General features: G+C 40.8%; 1 protein-coding gene across 2 annotated transcripts in view; it reads right to left on the bottom strand.

The window, feature by feature from the left end:
• cpsf6 (cleavage and polyadenylation specific factor 6) overlaps positions 1 to 17,227 on the bottom strand; it is a 78,294-nt gene extending 61,067 nt beyond the window's left edge. For both annotated transcript variants that reach the window (XM_041215916.1, XM_041215915.1), the window contains exons 1-5: positions 17,093 to 17,227; positions 6,267 to 6,485; positions 5,366 to 5,469; positions 3,292 to 3,437; positions 2,281 to 2,451 (exon numbers count right to left, since the gene is read on the bottom strand). In XM_041215916.1, coding sequence (XP_041071850.1) covers positions 2,281 to 2,451; positions 3,292 to 3,437; positions 5,366 to 5,469; positions 6,267 to 6,485; positions 17,093 to 17,152 — 700 coding nt within the window. In that variant the 5' untranslated portion in view covers positions 17,153 to 17,227. The remainder of the gene's footprint in view (positions 1 to 2,280; positions 2,452 to 3,291; positions 3,438 to 5,365; positions 5,470 to 6,266; positions 6,486 to 17,092) is intronic.
• Positions 17,228 to 18,893: the final 1,666 nt, after the last annotated feature.

An 18,893-nucleotide genomic window follows, 5' to 3' on the forward strand; every position in this document is an offset into this window, starting at 1 on the left:
TAACTGCTTGTTTCACTTGCATGTTAGCTTTCAGTGACTTATAAAGACTACACCCAGGTCTCTTTGGACATCAAAATTTCCCAATCTCTCCCCATTTAAGAAATACCCTGTATTTCTGTTCCTCCAACCAAAATGGATAACTTCACATTTTTCCACATTATATGCCATCTGCCATGTTCTTGCCCAGGCAATTAGCCTGTCTAGATCTCCTTGAAGCCTCTTTGCATCCTCCTCACAACTCACATTCCCACCAAGTTTTGTGTCATCAGCAATATTACATTTGGTCCCCACATCCAAATCATTGATATATATTGTGAATAGCTGGGGCCCAAGCACTGACCCTTATGGTAGCCCGCCAGTCACAGCCTGCCAACCTGAGAATGATCCATTTATCCGTACTCTATTTTCTGCCTGTTAACCAATAATCAATCCATGTCATTGTATTCCTCCTGATCCGATGAGCTCTTATTTTGCTTACTAACCTTCTGTGCAGGGCCTTATCGAAAGCCTGAAAATCAAAATTCACATCCACAGGTTCTCCCTCATCTATTCTGCTAGTAACATCCTCAAAAAACTCCCCAACAAATTTGTCGAACATGATTTCCCCTTCTTAAATCCATGGCGACTCTGCCCAATCTAACCATTATTTTCTAAATGCCCAATTATCACATCCTTTAGATTAGATTCTAGTATTTTCCTTACTACTGATGTCAGGCTAACAGGACTTTGGTTCCCTGTTTTCTCTCTTACCTGCTTTCTTAAATAGTGGGATCACATTTGCTACCTTCCAGACTGCAAGCACCATTCCAGAATCTATAGAATTTAGAAAGATGATCGCCAATGCAGCCACTATCTCCACAGCCACCTCTTTCAACACTCAGATGTAGATCATCAGGGCCAGAGGATTTATCAAATTTCAGCTCCATTAATTTCTACAGCACTATTTTTTTTAAACTAATTTCATTCAAGTCCTCAATCTCACTCATCTCTTGCCTCCCCAATTATTTCAGGGAGGTTTCTTGTATCTTCCTCCATGAGGACAGGCACAAAGTATTTGTTTAGTTTCTCTGCCATTTCCTTATTACAAATTATAAATGCTCCATTCTCTGCCTGGGGCCCACATTTTTCTTGACTAATCTTTTCCTTTTTACATACCTACAGAAGCTTTTTGCAGTATGTTTTTATGTTTCTCACTAGTTTAATTTCATATTCTATTTTCTTTCTCTTAATCAATTTCTTGGTTCTCTGGTTGAAATTTTAAAATGCTCCCAATCCTCAGGCTTACTACTTTTTTGGGCAACTTTATATGCTTCTTCCTTAGATCTGACAGAATCCTTAACTTCTCTTGTTAGCCATGTTTGGATCATTTTTCCTACTGGCTTTTTGTACCTTAAAGGAATGTAAATTTGTTGCAAACCACGTATTAATTCTTTAAGTGCTAGCCATTGCCTGCCTACTATCTTTTAATGTAGTTCCCTAATCTACCTCAGCAAACTTGGCTCTCATACCTTCGTAGTTTCCTTTGTTTAGATTAAAAATCCTAGTTTTGGATGGAATTACATCACTTCCAAACTTCTTGTAAAATTTTATCATATTCTGGTCACTCTTGCCTAAAGGCTCCCTTACAAAAGATTAATTAGCCCTTTCTCATTGTAACTTATATTCCCATTATAATTTCTTAAAACTTAAGTCCTTGACACTTAAAAATCAATGAAAAACAGCATGTCAACTCTCAGCACTAAACATTTTTTTAAAAATTTGCTTTGGCATCAATGAAGTCTAGAAAATGAATTAAATTTTTGAAATTCAGTGGAAGATATCTGAACTTGACTATTACCTGTTCATCTCCAAAGAGTGTATGTGGGGTGGTGGGCAGTGAACTTACCAACTAAGCAACTGCCGGAATAATACTTTTAAGCCCAATGACTTAATGACACTCCTAATAACTTGAGAGCAAAGAACAAGAAAATGAGGAATATGTGGAACTTGCTGTCATGCAGGAGTAGTTGAAGCAGATAGCTTTGACACAGTTAAGGTGCAGCTTGACGCATACATGAGTGAAAAAGGATCTAGAAGAAATGTATGAAGAAGTACTTGGAGCACAAGAATGCTCACATGGAAGAGGAACGCTCAACCTAGGTCAGTTGCGCTTCTGCACCATGGATATGATGTAATATCCAAATTTAGAATCCAAAGATTTGGATATTAAAGCATGTGTCACACTTTGTTACCATCTTCCCCAGTGGTGTTCATTAAATACTGATAATCATTGACACTCACCAGGAAAAGGTGGAGGCCCTCCTGGTCCAGAAGGCCCTGGGAATCTGTCCCCACCAGGGCCAGATGGTGGGAAACGACCGCGTCCTCTTCCACTTTGGGAAAATGCTAAGCGACTATTGGCCCCAGGAGGCCCAGCTTTGCCTTCCCCTGACATCTGGCCAGACTGAGTAGCTGCAAGAGTGATCAATACCAATCGCATTGTTTAAAATCATGATTTAATAACTAATAGTATACAAATATCAAAAGTAGTTACTGTACCTAATATATATTGAGATCAAGTTGACAATCCTGCAACTGATGGATAACTCTATATTTGTACTTTTGCAAAGTTGCAGTGTCAGAGAGCATTCTATAGGCCGGTGGTGGTAAAACTCACGTATATGACCAAACAGATACACGGATATGTCAAGTACACTAATGTTTAAGTGCACTTATTTTCAAGTGCATGCTCTACAGAAAGAGTAGAGCATCCAGCTTCATTAGAAAAAAAACTGCATTTATGTAACAGTTATGTTCCAAGAATTTCAGATAGTCAGTGCCCTTATGCAGGCAAAGTCAGTTAACACAAAGCTGCCAGAAACAGCAAAACAAGATAAATGGCTAGTTAAATATTTTCAGTTGGTTAAAAGAAAAATTGTCTGACGCCAGGCACAGTCCTTATTCTCAACATAACGACGTGGGTTTATGTTCACCTAAACAGGTAGCTGGATGGAGGTTCTATTAAAACACATCTGAAAGACTGTACCATTAATATTGCAACAATCCCTTAGAAATTGCATAGAAGCACTAGATTAGGTTAAATGCTCATATTTTGGAATGGACGTTGAAATCAAAGCCTAGAGTGAGGCGAAACATTTTTTAAACCGACTAAGCTATATTAAAAATGCTGCAATTAGTATAAGTGAAGTTAATTGTAAATCTCACAAAAAATTAAACAAGTTTATACAACTTCTCCTTGACTGAGCATTTGTATACCAAATAATCATCACATTAAGCATTGTGTAAACTTACATTTTCTAGATTGCATTTCAAACTGACTGAGTGACTGCTTATTGCATGGTGTGACAATAGGGTTCTGTCCATGCATGTCTCGTTTAGGAAGCATATCCAACAATTTTTTGGATGAGCTTTCAGATCCCACACAAATGAGAGCAAACCTGGTTTAAAAATAAAGAAAATATAAAGTAACTAAATGTAATTACACTTTGATGACCATTTAAAAGCATTGTTAATGTTTTTTTGTCATTCATAGGATATGGACATCACTAGCCAAGTCAACATTTATTACCTATCCCTAATTGCCCTTGAGAAAGTGGTGGTGAGCTGCCTTCTTGAACTGCAGCAGTCCATGTGGTGCAGGTACACCCACAGTGCTGTTACGGAAGGAGTTCCAGATTTTGACCCAGAGACAGTGAAGCAATGGCTATATATTTCAAAGTCAGAATGGTGTGTGGCTTGATTGGGACCTTCCAGGTGGTGGTGTTCCCATTCATCTGCTGCCTTTGTTTTTCTAGGTGGTAGCAGGTTTGGAAGGTGCTGTCTTAGGTACCCTGGTGAGTTCCTGAAGTGCACCTTATAGATGGTACACACTGTTGCCATTGTGCGTCAGTGGTGGAGGGAGTGAATGCTTGTGGATGGGGTGCCACTCAAGCAGGTTGCTTTGTCCTGAATGGTGTCAAGCTTCTTGAGTGTTGTTGGTGCTGTACGCATCCAAGCAAGTGGAGAGTATTCCACCATACTCCTGACTTGTGCCTTGGAGATGGTGGACAGGCTTTGGGGAGTCAGGTGAGTTACTCGCTAGCTTTTATCCTGCTCTTGTAGCCACAGTTCAGTTTCTGGACAATGGTAATCACTCACCACCAACACCACCCCCCCCCCCCCACCAAGTGATAGTGATGCCACTGAATGTCATGGGGCAATGATTAGATTCTCTCTTGTTGGAGATGGTCACTGCCTGGCACTTATGCAGCGCCAATGTTACTTGCCACTTGTCAGCCCAAGCCTGGATATTGTCCAGGTCTTGTTGCATTTGGACATGGACTGCTTCAGAATCTGAGGAGCCACGAATGGTGAACATTGTGCAATCATCAGCAAACATCCCCACTTCTGACCTTATGATGGAAGGAAGGTCATTGATGAAGCAGCTGAAGATGGTTGAGCCTAGGGTTTTACCTTGAGAAACTCATGCAGTGATGTCCTAGAACTGAGATGATTATCTCCAACAACCACAACCATCTTCTTTTGTGCTAGATATAGTTCTCCCCCCCCCTCCAAACAATTCCCACTGACTCGAGTTTTACTAGGGCTCCTTGATGCCACACATGGTCAAATGCTGTCTTGATGTCAAGGGCGGTCACTCTTGCCTCACGAGTTCAGCTCTTTTGTCCATGTTTGAGCTAAGGCTGTAATGAGATCAGGAGCTGAGTGATCCTGGTGGAATCCAAACTGAACATCAGCGGAAAGGTTATTTCTTAAGCAAGTGCCGCTTGATAGCACTGTTGATGACCCTTTCCATCACTTTATTGATGATTAAGAGTAGACTGATGGGGCTACAATTGGCCAGGTTGGATTTGTCCTGCTCTTTATGGACAGGACACATCTGGGCAATTTTCCACATTGCCAGGTAGATGCCAGGGTTGCAGCTGTGCTGGAAAAACTTGGTTAGGGGGCAGAGCAAGTACTGGGAGCACAAGTCTTCAGTACTATTGCCGGAATATTGTCAGGGCCCATAGCCTTTGCAGTATGTTTTATAGCAATTAAGTGGCAAATCCTGCTTTATATAATATTTATATAAATCTATATAACTAGTTAACTTTCAACATGATTTATTATTAAAAGCAATTTTTCTCTGCAAAAGCTACTCAAAACTTTTGCAGCTTATGTCACTTGCTATTAAATGTTGCTGATGAACACCCCTGGAACTACACAATTCAGGTTTTATTGAACATATTGAAATTACAGTTTACTGCCGATCTAATACCTTGAACTCAAATAAATTACAGTTTTAACACTCAGGTACAAGTTCTTCTGTAAAGCAGCTGCCAACACAATACCTAAAAAGCGCCAATCCATCATATGCTCTCACCCTTTTGACTGTCCATTAGCCCGGTTCTCAAAAAACTTTATTTCTAAAACATCAGTAATGCCCATTGAATGAAGGGCTTCAGTCAAATCCTCATCTGTGGTCCACTGTAAAGCAATGTAGGAAAAAAAGTGTTGAATGTGAAAACGGACACATCGAAGAAGCATCATGCTTTAGAATACATATCTCAATTACACATCTCAGATTTTAAAAGAATAGTTTCTGAATTTAGAACAATGCTTGACAAGTAAATATAGAGGAGTGGAGTGGAGATAACCGCATTATCAAGTATGAACACCACACGAGGATTTTCAGAATACACTCAAAATCCTTCAATGTCACAGTACTGAAATGCAGTTTTATGAACAGGTTCATTAAATTTTGTTCTCAATTCTTCATAGGTTTCTGACATTAATCTTCAAAACTCTTAGTCTTAGGGACAATGGACATGACACACTTGTTCTGTAATTGGGGACCAGTTAGTGTATATCTCATGTTAGACAGATAGCTAATATATGCAGATCCTAATTCTTAATCATGCCAATCTTTAGCTATTGATAATCAGATACTCAAGGAAAAGGTGGAGGCCCCTTCTGGTCCATAGGAACCTGGAAATCTATCCCTAGGGTCAGATGGTGGAAAATGACTCACTAGATAGGATAGGTCTTTTAAAGTTACTTTCAACTCACTGTCGGTACACCTTATACAACTTCTATTGCAAAGAAGCATAGAACTCTCAATTCCACCTAAAATATTTTGTTGATCTGTTATTGAGCTAAATAAGAAACCTTTGAAATTTGAACTAATTGTATTTGCAGCTGCCTAGAGAGAGGATGTTCTAAAGCTCAGAATCCATTGGACAAATAAAATTCTTAGCAAAGTTAGAGACAATCTAAACACTTACCCAAGTCAGATTCCCAATATACAAAGCTATTCTCTTGCCGGTATAGGTATAAACAATATTTGGACCCAATGAATTGGGAGTTTTGCCACCATCATCTGAAACAGACTGTGGCATGCTGTCCATATAATCACGATCCTCTGGTGCATCTCCATTATTGGCAGATGGTGATATGACATCATCATACAAATCTATCTGATCATGACCACTGTACTCAGTTTCCTAAATAAGATAAGAACACCATTAAGATTTTTTTAAATAAAAATGCTCAATTAACTAAAATTATCATGATTAAACAAAGTGCTCTGCATGAACATAAATACAACTTGATCCTCTAGAATAAAGCAACCTGAAGTGTAAGTCAGTCAATAAAAGACAGCATAACCAAAAGAAAATTAAATGCAAAAACCCAACTCTTCTACAACATTATGATCTCATTGGAGACAAATTCAAACTCCCAATTATTAACTGAAAGAATTACACCATAAGATTTCACTTTTTAAAACAAACTTTTACTGTACAAGAGTTAAAGTACTACTAACTAAACACTATTTTTTCCACAAATATTTACACTCAAAAATCTCAACAACACATTTCTTATTCTATTTAATTTCCAGCCAGGAGTTCCCCTATATTTTACAGATTTTAGGGTTCCTTCACTTCTCCTGGGACCAAATCAAGGTGTGCCACAGCTCCCAGAGATTCACTTTGATTCTCCTCAGTGTTCCCACTATTCTCCTCAGTGTTCCCACTATTCTCCGATGTACAATATTTCTTGGAATCCTTACACTAGCATCCGCTAGGCAACCCTCCAACTCTCCATCAAACCCTCACAATTATACTTTCTCTAGCTCAAGCATGGGCTTCTTGCTTAGTGTTTCCAAATCAGAAAACACCCTTGGCCTCTGCTACTAGTCTATAGCTCCTGGCAGATTCTCTCTCTACTTGTCTCAAAGCTGCTTCCAGGCTTCAACTGCCTGTTTCTTTGAGAAAACACACAGCTAAGCCAAAACAAAAAAAAAGCCTCCCTGCAATCTATCCCCAGATAAAGATTTTAAATCTTTAAAGTTTGTGAATTATCTCAGATTCCCAAACCCCCCCCCCCCCCCACCCCCCACTTTGTTCTGGGAAACCATATGAACAATTTAAATCTCTTATGGAGGCAGCTGCAGACTTCTCATCTCCAGCAAGAAACTCAAGAGTGGGGTCGCCTATGGTTTAGTGTTTGCCTACTTCCAACTCTAAAAAATTACATATTTGTTAGGCCTAGAACTTCCTGGGTTGTATTTGCACAAATTATATTTTAATTGATGCCAGTTTCTACACAGAACTAGTAACGGGAACGAATGCTGAAATTAATTTATTGATATTTATTTAGAAAAATTAATGCAAATATAATACAATTCCACTAATTCTGATGAGTCTTTTGGGGTGGTAAGCAAAGGTGGGTGAGGTAGAACTGGTACATGGCCCGTGGTGTCTTTTCCCCTGCTTTAAGTGGTTCCCGGACAAAAACATTTAAGAATCACTGTTCTAAACTGCAGATAATTTGGGCCCAATTTACTAAGTCTCTTACAAACAAAAGACTACTGACAATCGTCTTAACACAGGAATCAATCTAGTGAACCTCCGCATTATCGCCTCTGATTATCGCAACATTGTTCCTCAGATATGGAGATTGAAACTCTGCAAAGCACTCTAATTGCCCTGTGATAAAGACCAACATGCCATTTGTCTTCCTGACTGCCTGCTGTACCTAAAGTTTCCATGTTCCTTGAATGAGTACACCCAGGTCTCTCTGAACACCAATATTTACAAGTTTCACACCTTTTAAACATTTTAGTGCACCAAGACTGAAGGACTTTCGTCATTAAGGTGCAAAACCGAACATGATATTTTCATCGTTAAACTTGAAAAACTGCAGTTAGGTTGAGAGACTGATATCGAGCTTTGTCCAGTTTAAATTCTGGACATAAATCTAGGGTCCTTGCAAGCTGGCCTTTGGTATGTAGCCAGATCTCAAATTGAGTGGCAGAAGGTTTCAGAGGATGCATCTTAGAATCCGCATAATTGAGAAAATTCACACAGAAATATTACAGTGTAAAACTACCTAACATCAGTAACAAATGAATTTCCATAGAACAAAATGGAGCAACCTGTGCCACACCTTCCAAGAAAAAAAAGCTTAAATCCACGTTTCCTCAATTGTCCTACTTAGTTCAAATCACTAACAGATTTAGATGTTTTGAATCAGGATTTATTCACCAATGAGACATCAGTACAAATAACAGCTCCTAAAATCTCTCAAATTCTTTAAACTCAAGCAAGACAAACCAGTAAAGATGCTAAGTGAAGCAATGTCTTCAGCTGCTGAAGTTCGATGGCCAGCTTGCAGGGGCTTAGGGTCCACTTACGTTGCAGGAGGCACAGGCAGAAGCTTTGACAAAAAGAACCATTTACAAGTACGTTACAGCTTATTCAATGAATTCCCATTGCAATTCAGAAAGGATGTCAAGGAAAATGAAAATATTCATATCGGGAAAATTTCAGTTAAAAAACCTGCCCCTTGTGAGAAATTGTATCTTCTCCAAGTACCAGAAGCCATTCTCCCAAAGTAGTTCAAGGTTTCATTAACAGGGACTAGTTCTTTCCAGATATTATATACAGATATAAGTTTAATGTCAGCTCTGATTGTGGCTACTTGTCTTGCTGCCTGGCTTAGCTTTCTCAGAAGAAACTGTCAGCTGACAGCACTGAATAGCACCCAATTATACTGTTCTAAGATCAACTGACTCAACGTTACTCTCTCGCTCCATGGAAAGAAAATCTTGAACCAACCCCATCTAGCCCAAGCTACTGTAGGAGGCCACTTAGCCCATCGAGCCTGCATCAGCTCCTTCAAAAGAGCAATCCAGTTAGTTCCACTTCCCCACTTTGCACATGTCCCTGCAGTATTTTCTCCTTCAGACATTTAGCTAATTACTGAGCCCGCATCCAACACCCAATCAGGCAGGGCATTCCAAATCCTAACCATGCGCTGCATAAAAATGTTTTAGCTCATGTCACCTGTTTCTTTTTGCTAACCTTAAATGTATCCTCCAGTTTTTGAGCCTTCAGGCATTTATGCTATCTAAACCCTTTATTTTAAATGCCTCTATTAAATCTCCTCTTAGCCTTCTCTGCAGTAAGAACCATCCCAGCTTCTCTAATCTATCCATGTAACTGCTAACCCAGAACTATTCCAAAGATGTCACATCTCTCCTAAAGTGTGGAACCCAGAATTGGATACAATACTCCATTCAGGGCCAAAATAATGTTTTACATAGGTTCAGGCTAACACCCTGGCTTTTTGCACTCTAAACCTGTATTTGTACAGCCTGGGATCTCATATACTTTGGTAACCTGTCCTGTGACCTTCAAAGACATGTGCATAAGCACCCCTAGGTTTCTGTTTTCTTGCATTCTCTTCAAAATAGTACCATGCCCAAAGCAGCAAGAAACTTTGCTCACAACAGAATTTATACTTTTATAGAAGCAAAACAAAAGGCCGTTGACTCGAAATGTTAACTGTTACTCTCTTCACAGATGCTGCCAGGCCTGCTGAGCATTTCTAGCATCTTCTGTGTTTATTCCAGATTTTATCTGAGCCAAGAAGCTAGAAAAAAGTGAGGTGATAACTTCATGTAAGAAATTAAACTTGGAAATCATAAGTCATTTGGGATTTTGTAAGATTGTCAGAAGCAATAGTTTTTAAAAATTTTTATTCATTCACTAGATGTGGGCTTCGCTGGTTAGGCCAGCATTTATTGCCCATCCCTAGTTGCCCTTGAGAGGTGGTGGTGAGCTGCCTTCTTGAACCGCTGCAGTCCATGTGGTGTAGGTACACCCACAGTGCTGTTAAGGAAGGAATTCCAGGATTTTGGCCCAGGGACTGCAAAGGAACAGCAATATATTTCTAAGTCAGGATGGTGAGTTACTTGGAGGGGAACCTCCAGGTGGTGGTGGTGGTGGTGTTCCCATCTATCTGCTGCCCTTGTCATTCTAGGTCGTTGTGGTCATGAGTTTGGAGGGTACTGTCTAAGGAGCCTTGGTGAATTCCTGCTGGTTTCCATTCAGGGCGAGGGTAATAAAGGTCTATAAGGAAAGCTTTCCCTACCTCCTTGTCAATTATGTGGTTACAAGTTAATTTTCCAAGCTCAGTAACATGATAAATTATATATTATAGCTGCCAATTTCACCTATTAAGTTTCATTGGGCCAAATGCATTATAATCAACATCAAAAACATAACTCTTGACCAGAGTATAGTCACATTCATATAAGTAGAAAAACTCACCCAACATTTCAGAGAAAGGGAAACTGTAATGTAATTAAGTATTTCATTAAAATAGACAGAAGAGTGAGAACATGCCCATGACCAAAATGATTAAAAAAACTTTATGTTTTTGTGGCAAACAGTACAGGTGTGATTGATTCTAATTACAGGGAAAATAACAGGAAGCAGAGTGGAGACAATGAACGTGTGCTAACTTGGGAATTTGATGCATGGGGACCTCTGGTAAATTTTCTCAAGCTATAATTTATATTAACAATCCAACTCTTGACTTAGAACTTGAAAATTGCAAAGCAGTTAAAAAGCCTAGTGTAACAGAAACTGCTTGCCAGTGGCAGTTATCTGTCTATCAATTGAAAGTGGTTGCCTGAATTACTGTAGCAGGGAGCAGACTTAGCAGTTGCAATGAGGAATGAGTGTTAACTTGGGAAGTTGGTGCAGGTGGGAATTCTGTGCAGAGGGGCCAGAAGGTGCAGCCTTTTATACCTTTCTTTCAGCATCCACTACCTGGTGAGTCTTCAAAGGCATTAATTAGGTGAGCAGGTAGGTGACTGGTTGTTGAGTTAATATTTTATTCCTCTAAACAGGGCAGTGGTTTAAATCAGTACTGAGGAGACACAAGTATTGCATTAAAAATATAGCTTAATTCATTAAACTACTTAATATAACTACAGATAACAGTAGAGTGATTTTTAAAAATCTTTTCACAGGATGTGGGCATCGCTGGCTAGGCCAGTATTTACTGCCCTTGAGGTAGTGAGCCACCTTCTTGAATTGCTGTAGTCCATCTGGTGTGGGTACAGCCAGAGTGCTGTGAAGAAGGGAGTTTCAGGATTTTGACTCAGCGATTGTGAAGAAACAGCGATATAGTTCCAAGTCAGGATGGTGTGTGACTTAGAAGGGAACTTGCAGGTGATGGTGCTCCCATGCATCTGTTGCCCTTGTCCTTCTAGGTGGTATAGTTCACAGGTTTGGAAGGTGCTGTCGAAGGAGCCTTAGTGAGTTGCTGCAGTGCATCTTGTAGATGGCACACACAGCTACCACTGTGAGTCCTTGGTGGACGGAGTGAATGTTTAAACTAGTGGATGGGGTGTCAATCAAGCTGGCTGCTTTGTCCTGGATGGTGTTGAGCTTCTCAAGTGTTACTGGAGCTACACTCATCCAGACAAGTGGAGAGCGTTCTATAAAACTCCTGACTTGTGCCCTGTAGATAGTGGATAAGCTTCGGGGAATCAGGAGGCGAGTTAGTCACCGCAGAAATCCCAGCCTCTGACCTGCTTTTGTAATCGCAGTATTTATATGGTCCAGTTCAGTTTCAGGTCAATAGTGACTGCCAGGATGCTGATAGTGAGGGATTCAGTGATGGTAACACCTTTGAATGTCATGGGGAGATAGTTAGATTATCTCTTACTAGAGATGGTCAGTGTCTGGCACTTGTGTGGCACAAATATTACTAGTCATATTTCAGCTCAAGCCTGAATGTTGTCCAGTTTTGCTGCATATGGACACAGTTTGCTTCAGTATCTGAGGACATTTCTAATGTTGAAACCTAATTAGTTAAATAAATAAAACAATAAAACTGGCAGGGCAGATGATGCGTTGCAGATGTAGCACGTGGGAACTGGCGGACCAGTGTGATCCAAGGTAACCACATCTGCAGTTAAGTGTCTGCAACTCGAGGAACTTCAGCTCAGAGCTGATGAGCTGGAGGAAGAGCTTTGGACACTGCATTGTAACAAGGAGGTGGAAAGTTATCTGGGCACTTTGTTCCAGGAGTCACAGGACCCAGAAGGTGGAAATGAAGGAACCTCAGCCCGTGAAATTGTCTAACAAATATTAAAGTCCTTGCAGCTTGTGCAGACGAGAGGGAAAACTGCAGGGTGGATGAATAAAATTACTATGGAACCATGGTCCAGGGAGCCATTCAACTGCTTGGTGGCGGGGGGCGTCAGTGGAAGAGAGATATACTTTGAAGAAATGTAATTGTCATAGGGTACAGTACAAATCAGGGGGATAGATACTGTTCTCTGCAGCTGAGAGCAAGTCCTGAAGGCTGCATTACCTGTCCAGTGCCAGAGTTAAGGACATCTCCTCTGAGCCAGAGAGGAACTTGGGAGTGGGAAGGGAAGGATCCAGTTGTTGTGATGCACATGGGTACCAATGACATAGATGTGACTAAGAAATAGGTTCTGCTGAAAGATGAGCAGTTTGGGGCTACATCAAAAAGCAAAACCACAAAGATAATCATCTCTGGATTACTTCCTGAGCCACAAGCAAATTGGCATAGGGTAAATAAGATCTGAGAGCTGAATGCATGGCTCAGGTTAGCATGGGAGAAATGGAGATAAATGGATTAGACCTAGTCACCATTACAGAAACATGGTTACAAGATGACCAAGGTTGGGAAATAAATATTCCAGTGTACAAAAAATACTTTAAAAACATGGCAGAATGGAAAAGGAGGGGAAGCCCCATAATGAAGGATGACATAAGAACATAAAAAAGGATATTGGCTCAGAAAAATCATAAAGTAGAATCAGTATGGGTGATTAGGATTAGCAAGGGTCAGGAAAGACTGGTGAAATAGTTTATGGACCTCTTAACAGTAGTTATACCATTGGACAGAGCTTTAAACAAGGAATTATTGGATCTTGTAACAAAGGCAATGTAATGGTTGCAGTTTAACCTTCATGCAGACTGGACCAATCAAACTGGCAAAGGTGGTCGGCAAGATGAGTTTGTAGAATGCTTCTGTGATGGTTTCCTGGCGCAATATCTTGTAGAATCAACTAGGGATAAAGTTCTTTTAAATCTAGTACTGTGCAATGTGGTATGATTAATGTTAATAGTAGGAGATCCGCTGGGAAATAGTGATCATAATACAATTAAATTCCACATGGAGTTTGAAAACATATGCCAATCTCAAACACGTATCTTAAATTTAAACAGTCAATTAATTAGTTATGAGGGGAGAGCTGGCCAAGGTTGATTGGGTAAATAGACTAAAAGGTATGGTGATAAATAAACAGTGGGAAACATTTAAAGATAATTCAAAATCTTCGATAAAACTCCATTCCATTGGAAAACAACAGCACAGCGAGAAAGATCCATCTGTGGCTTACTGAGGTGATTAAGGGTAGTATTAGATTAAAAAAAGAGCCTTATAATGTTGCAAATAATAGTAGCAAGTCAGAGAATTGGGAATGTTTTAGAAACTAGCAAAGGGTCACCAAAAAGTTGATAAAAAGGAAAATATAGAATGAGTAAACTAACCTTGAATATAAAGAGATTATAAGAGCTCTTGCAGGTATATAAAAAGGAAGAGAGTCGTTAAAGTTAAAGTTGGTCCCTTTGAAGCAAAGCCAGGTGAAATTATAATGGAGAATGTGGAAATGGCAGACACTGCGTAAATATTGTGTGTCTGTCTTCACAGAATTTATAAGTTACACACCAGAAATAGAGGGTAACCTCGGAGCTTAAAAAAAGTGAGGAAATTAAGGTAATTAATATCAGCCGAGAAAAAGTACTGCAGAAATTCAAGGGACTAAAATCTTACAAATCCCCAGGACCTGAGGCCTATATCCTAAGGCTCTAAAAGAGTTAGCTGCAGAGATAGTGGATGGGCTGCTTATGATTTTCCAAAATTCCCTAGATTCTGCAACAGTCCCAACAGATTGGAAGTTAGTAAACGTGACATCGCTATTCAAGAAAGGAGGGAGAGAAAAATTAGGGAATTACAGGTCAGTTAGCCTGGCAGTCATCAGTAAAGTGCTGGAATCTATTATTAAGGAAGTCTTAAAGCATGATATGGTTAGAACAAGTTAACATGGTTTTATGAAAGGAAAATCCTGTTTGACGAATGTATTAGTTTTTTGAGGATGTAACTAGTAAGGTAGATTAAAGGGGAATCAGTGGATACAGTATACTTGGATTTTGCAAAAGGCATTTGATAAGTTGCCACTAAAAAGATTAATACGCAAGATAAGGGCTCATGGAGTTGGGGGTGATATATCAGCATGAATGGGGGATTAGTTAACAGACAGCAAGCAGAGAGTAGGGATAAATGGGGCATTTTCAAGTCAGCAAGCTGTGACTAGGGGAGCGCCACAATGATCAGTGCTGCAGTCTCAGCTATTTACAATCATAATGACTTAGGAGTGTAATAGATCTAAGTTTGCTGATGATACAAAGCTAACTGGGAATGCATGCTATTAGGAGGATACACAAATATTAATCGGGCGCACAACCAGGTGGCAGATGGACTATAATGTGAGTAAGTGTGAGGTGATTCACTATGGTCACAACAGAAAAGCAGGATATTTTTTAAAAGATTTGAAACTTGAAAACATTAATGCTCAAATAGACCTGGGTGTGCTCGTTTAAGGAACACCAAAATATCATGCAAGTTCAGCAAGCAATTAGGAAAACAAATAGAATGTTGGCCATTACTGCAAAGGGATTTGGTGAGGCCACACCTGGAATATCGTGTGTAATTGGGGGAAGATGATGGAGTAGTGGTAATGTCACTAGTAATCCAGAGGCCCAGGATAATGCTCTGGGGACACAAATCCTACCATGTGAGACTATCATTGATTGGTATAAAAACACATATGGTTCACTAATGTCCTTTAGGGAAAGAAATCTGCCACCCTTATCTTGTCTGGCCTACACATAGCTCCAGACCCAATGTGGTTTACTCTTAACTGCCCTCTGAAGTGGCCTAGCAAACCACTCAGTTCATGGGCAATTAGGGATCGATAATAAATGCCCACATTCCGTAAAAGAAAAAAAAATTGGCCTCCATATTTAAGGAAGGATGTACTTGCATTAGAGGTATTATAGCAAAGGTTCAGTGGATTGGTCCCTACATAGTAAACCACCAAAAAGTGAAAGTGTAATATATTTACATTTCTGCCACTCATGCATAGCCAGTCACAATTTCCTGTTCTGCTGCTAGAATTCTAAATTGCACATTACCTTTTCTTCCTTTTCGCTCCTTCGTCCCACCCATTTTTTGGTTCTCTACCCAAACAAAATATGTAACGCTCTCACTTTCTTCGGACTTTTAACAATCTAATTTGTACTAAAAATCTATGCCTTCTTCAACTGACATGCTATATCTGCGAATTACTCAAGCTCACAACTAATTAGCTTTAAGAAAGGATTTATGGAAAAGTTTATTCATGCTGACTTTCTGAAATTGTAAACACAAAGCAAAAACAAAAAAAATTACAATTGTGTAATCATATCGCATGGGCAATTAATTATTGTACAAAATATTTTTTCCAATCTCAGGACACCCTATTTCATGATAAGTTACTTTCCCCAAAGCACGAATGAATGCTTTCACAAAATTATGTAAAGAAACACGCAGTAACACGCGGGGAGTTGAGGGCTCTGAGGAACTGGCACGAAAGAGGAGTTGGGGGCCTGGGACAGATCAGCCATGATCTTATTGAATGGCGAGGCAGGTTTGAGGGGCCGAATGGCCTACTCTTGCTCCTATTTCTTATGTTCCAAGGGCCCAGAAAGAAACAAATGAGCCCACCATCTCAAAATTTCTTGAACTCTAATTTGAAACTGCATTCCAATCGTGAAAAATACAAAATTGCACCAAAGGAGTTTGTTAGGCCACATAAGGTTAGATTTTAAAGAGAAAATGGATCTTAAGGAGACTCCAAGTCAAGGGAGCAAAAATGTTGCAAATTCCAGATCAATTAAAAACGGATTCCCAATTTTTCACCTACCCCAACAATCCAAAGTATTTCCACTTTATTTGCCCAGTCACCACCACCCCGCACCCCCCCCTTTTTTAAAAAAAAAATATATAAGGGTTGAGAGAGGTTTCAAAGTTAAAGGCAGGCCCCAGGAATGTGTTGAGGAGAAAATACGCAATCAGTAGCTGCTGTTTACTCGCCCGCCACCCTCTCTCGGGCGCCATGTTGTCCTGTTTTGTTCTCACAAAAAAAGCGGCGCCTCGCTCAGCAGCGCGGGATCCGCCGGCCGGGGACGCAAGCAACGCCAGCCAAGAAAAATAAAAATCCACAAGTTTCCAAAATAATAAATAAACAGCAACAATAATAATAATAATAGGGGGAAAAATCCCCTGCAAATTAACCCCAGGGAGGAAAAGGGGCAGAGGGAGAGGAAAGGAGAACTAGCGAGGCTGAGCTTCCTCACCCACCCACCCACCCAAACCATGTGAGGGCAGAAGCGGGAGGGAAGCGGCCCGTCCTGTGGGCCCTGCGGTTTCGGAATTATTATTCTTATTCTAGCCGAGGCGGGCGGCTCGGTTCAAGCGAGGGAAACAGGCCGACTTCACCCTCCCTTCCCCCTCCATCGTGTGTGTGTGTTTGTCTTTTGGGGGAGGGGGAGAGGGGGGTGTGGGGTGGTGGAGGAGGGGCGAGGGGGTGGGGGGGGAGGAAGAGATGGTGAGCAGCGGCCTCGCTCCTTTTCCCGAAGCGCACCGATTCCATCCGGCCGCCCCCGACCGTTACCTGGTTAAACTCCTCGCCGACATCGGCGTAGATATCGATGTGATCCACACCGTCGGCCATTTCGGCGCCTCTCTCTCTCCCTCTCCCCCACTCTGCGCCTCGAGCGGCCGTTTGAAGGGTCACCGCATCACTTCCGGAAACAGTGCCCCCACCCTCCCCTCAGGCCGCCATCGGAATTACACCCCCAGTTCTGCAGACAAACACCAGAGCGAACGATTGGGCAGGTCCAGCCAAAACCTCTTGGGGACCAAAACACTGCCACCGTCTTTAAGATTTGGAGTATAACTTTGCCTGTTTTTCTGACATCCTAATTTACACCTGCAGAAACCGCCTGTTCTTTCCAATAGGTTTATACTCCAAGGAACCTCCTATCCCTCCTCATCTCACCCTATCAACATAGTCTTCTATTCCTTTCTTCCGGATACGCTTGTCCAGATTCCCTTAAGTGCAACTTTCATAGAATGATAGTGGTTCGGCCCATCATGCTATATGACTTTGTTATTTGACTCAACTACTCTCAGAATCACAGAAAGAGGTCACTTGGTCCAATGCATCTGTGCTGGCTGAAAAACAAGCCTAATTCTACTTTCCAGCATTTGGTCCATAGCCCTGCAGGCTACAGCACTTGAAGTGCATATCCTGATACTTCTTAGGATTTCTGCCTCTACTACTCTTTCAGGCACTAAATTCCAGACCCCTACTGCCCTCTGGCTGAAAAATGTTTTCCTCATCTCCCCTCTAATCTTTCTACGAATCACTTTAACTCTATGCCCCCTAGTCACTGACATCCCTGCTAAGTTAAATTGGCCCTTCCCAACCACTCTATCCAAGCCCCTCACAATTTGGTACATCTCAATCAAATCTCCCCACAGCCCCCTCTGTTCCAACCCCGGCCTATCCAATCTTTCCTCATAGCTGCATCTTTCCAGTCCTGACAACATCCTCATAAAGCTCCTCTGTGTCCTCTCTAGTGCAGTTATATCCTTTATGTATTGAGGTGACCAGAACTGCACACAGTACTCAAGTTGTGGCCTAACTAACAATGTATACAGTTCCAGCATAACCTCCCTGCACTTATATTCTATACCTCGGCTAATAAAGGAAAGGATTCAAAACAGAAAATGGTGGAAAAACTCAGCAGGTCTGACAGCATCTGTGGAGAGAGAAACATAGTTGACATTTTGAATCCGTATGACTCTTTTTCAAAGGAAAGAATTCCACATGCCTCCTTTACCACCTTATCGATCTGTCCTGTGACCTTGAAGGATCTGTGGACATTCATTCCAAGGTCCCTCACTTCCTCTACACCTCTCAGTATTTTCCCATTAATTGTGTATTCTTTTGCCTTATTTGACCTCCCTAAATACATCACCTCACAGTTCTCCAGGTTACTTTATGAGAACACTCATCAGCCTTCTCTTGGTGTACACGGACTTCCAAAATGCACTTGATAGAGTGCAGCATCAAAGACTTGAGTAAAGTTAGAGCTCCTGGAATAAAAGCGACAATAGCAACACAGTTATGAAATTGGCTGATTGAAAGAAAACAGTAGCAAATGGTTGTTTTTCAGACTGGAGGAATGTTTATATTGGGACTCCCAATAGTTGGTTAGGACCCCTGTTCTCTCTGATGTGTATTAATGACCTAGACTTTGGTGTACAGGGCACAACTTCAAAATTTGTGAATGGCACAATACTTGGAAGTATTGTGAGCTGTGAAGAAAAGAGTGTAGAGCTTCACAAGGACACAGAGAGGTTGGTGGAATGGGTGGACAAGTGACAGATGAAATTTAATGCAGAGA

The sequence above is a fragment of the Carcharodon carcharias genome, chromosome 21 (assembly GCF_017639515.1).
Source record: "Carcharodon carcharias isolate sCarCar2 chromosome 21, sCarCar2.pri, whole genome shotgun sequence".
Classification (NCBI taxonomy): Eukaryota; Metazoa; Chordata; class Chondrichthyes; order Lamniformes; family Lamnidae; genus Carcharodon; species Carcharodon carcharias.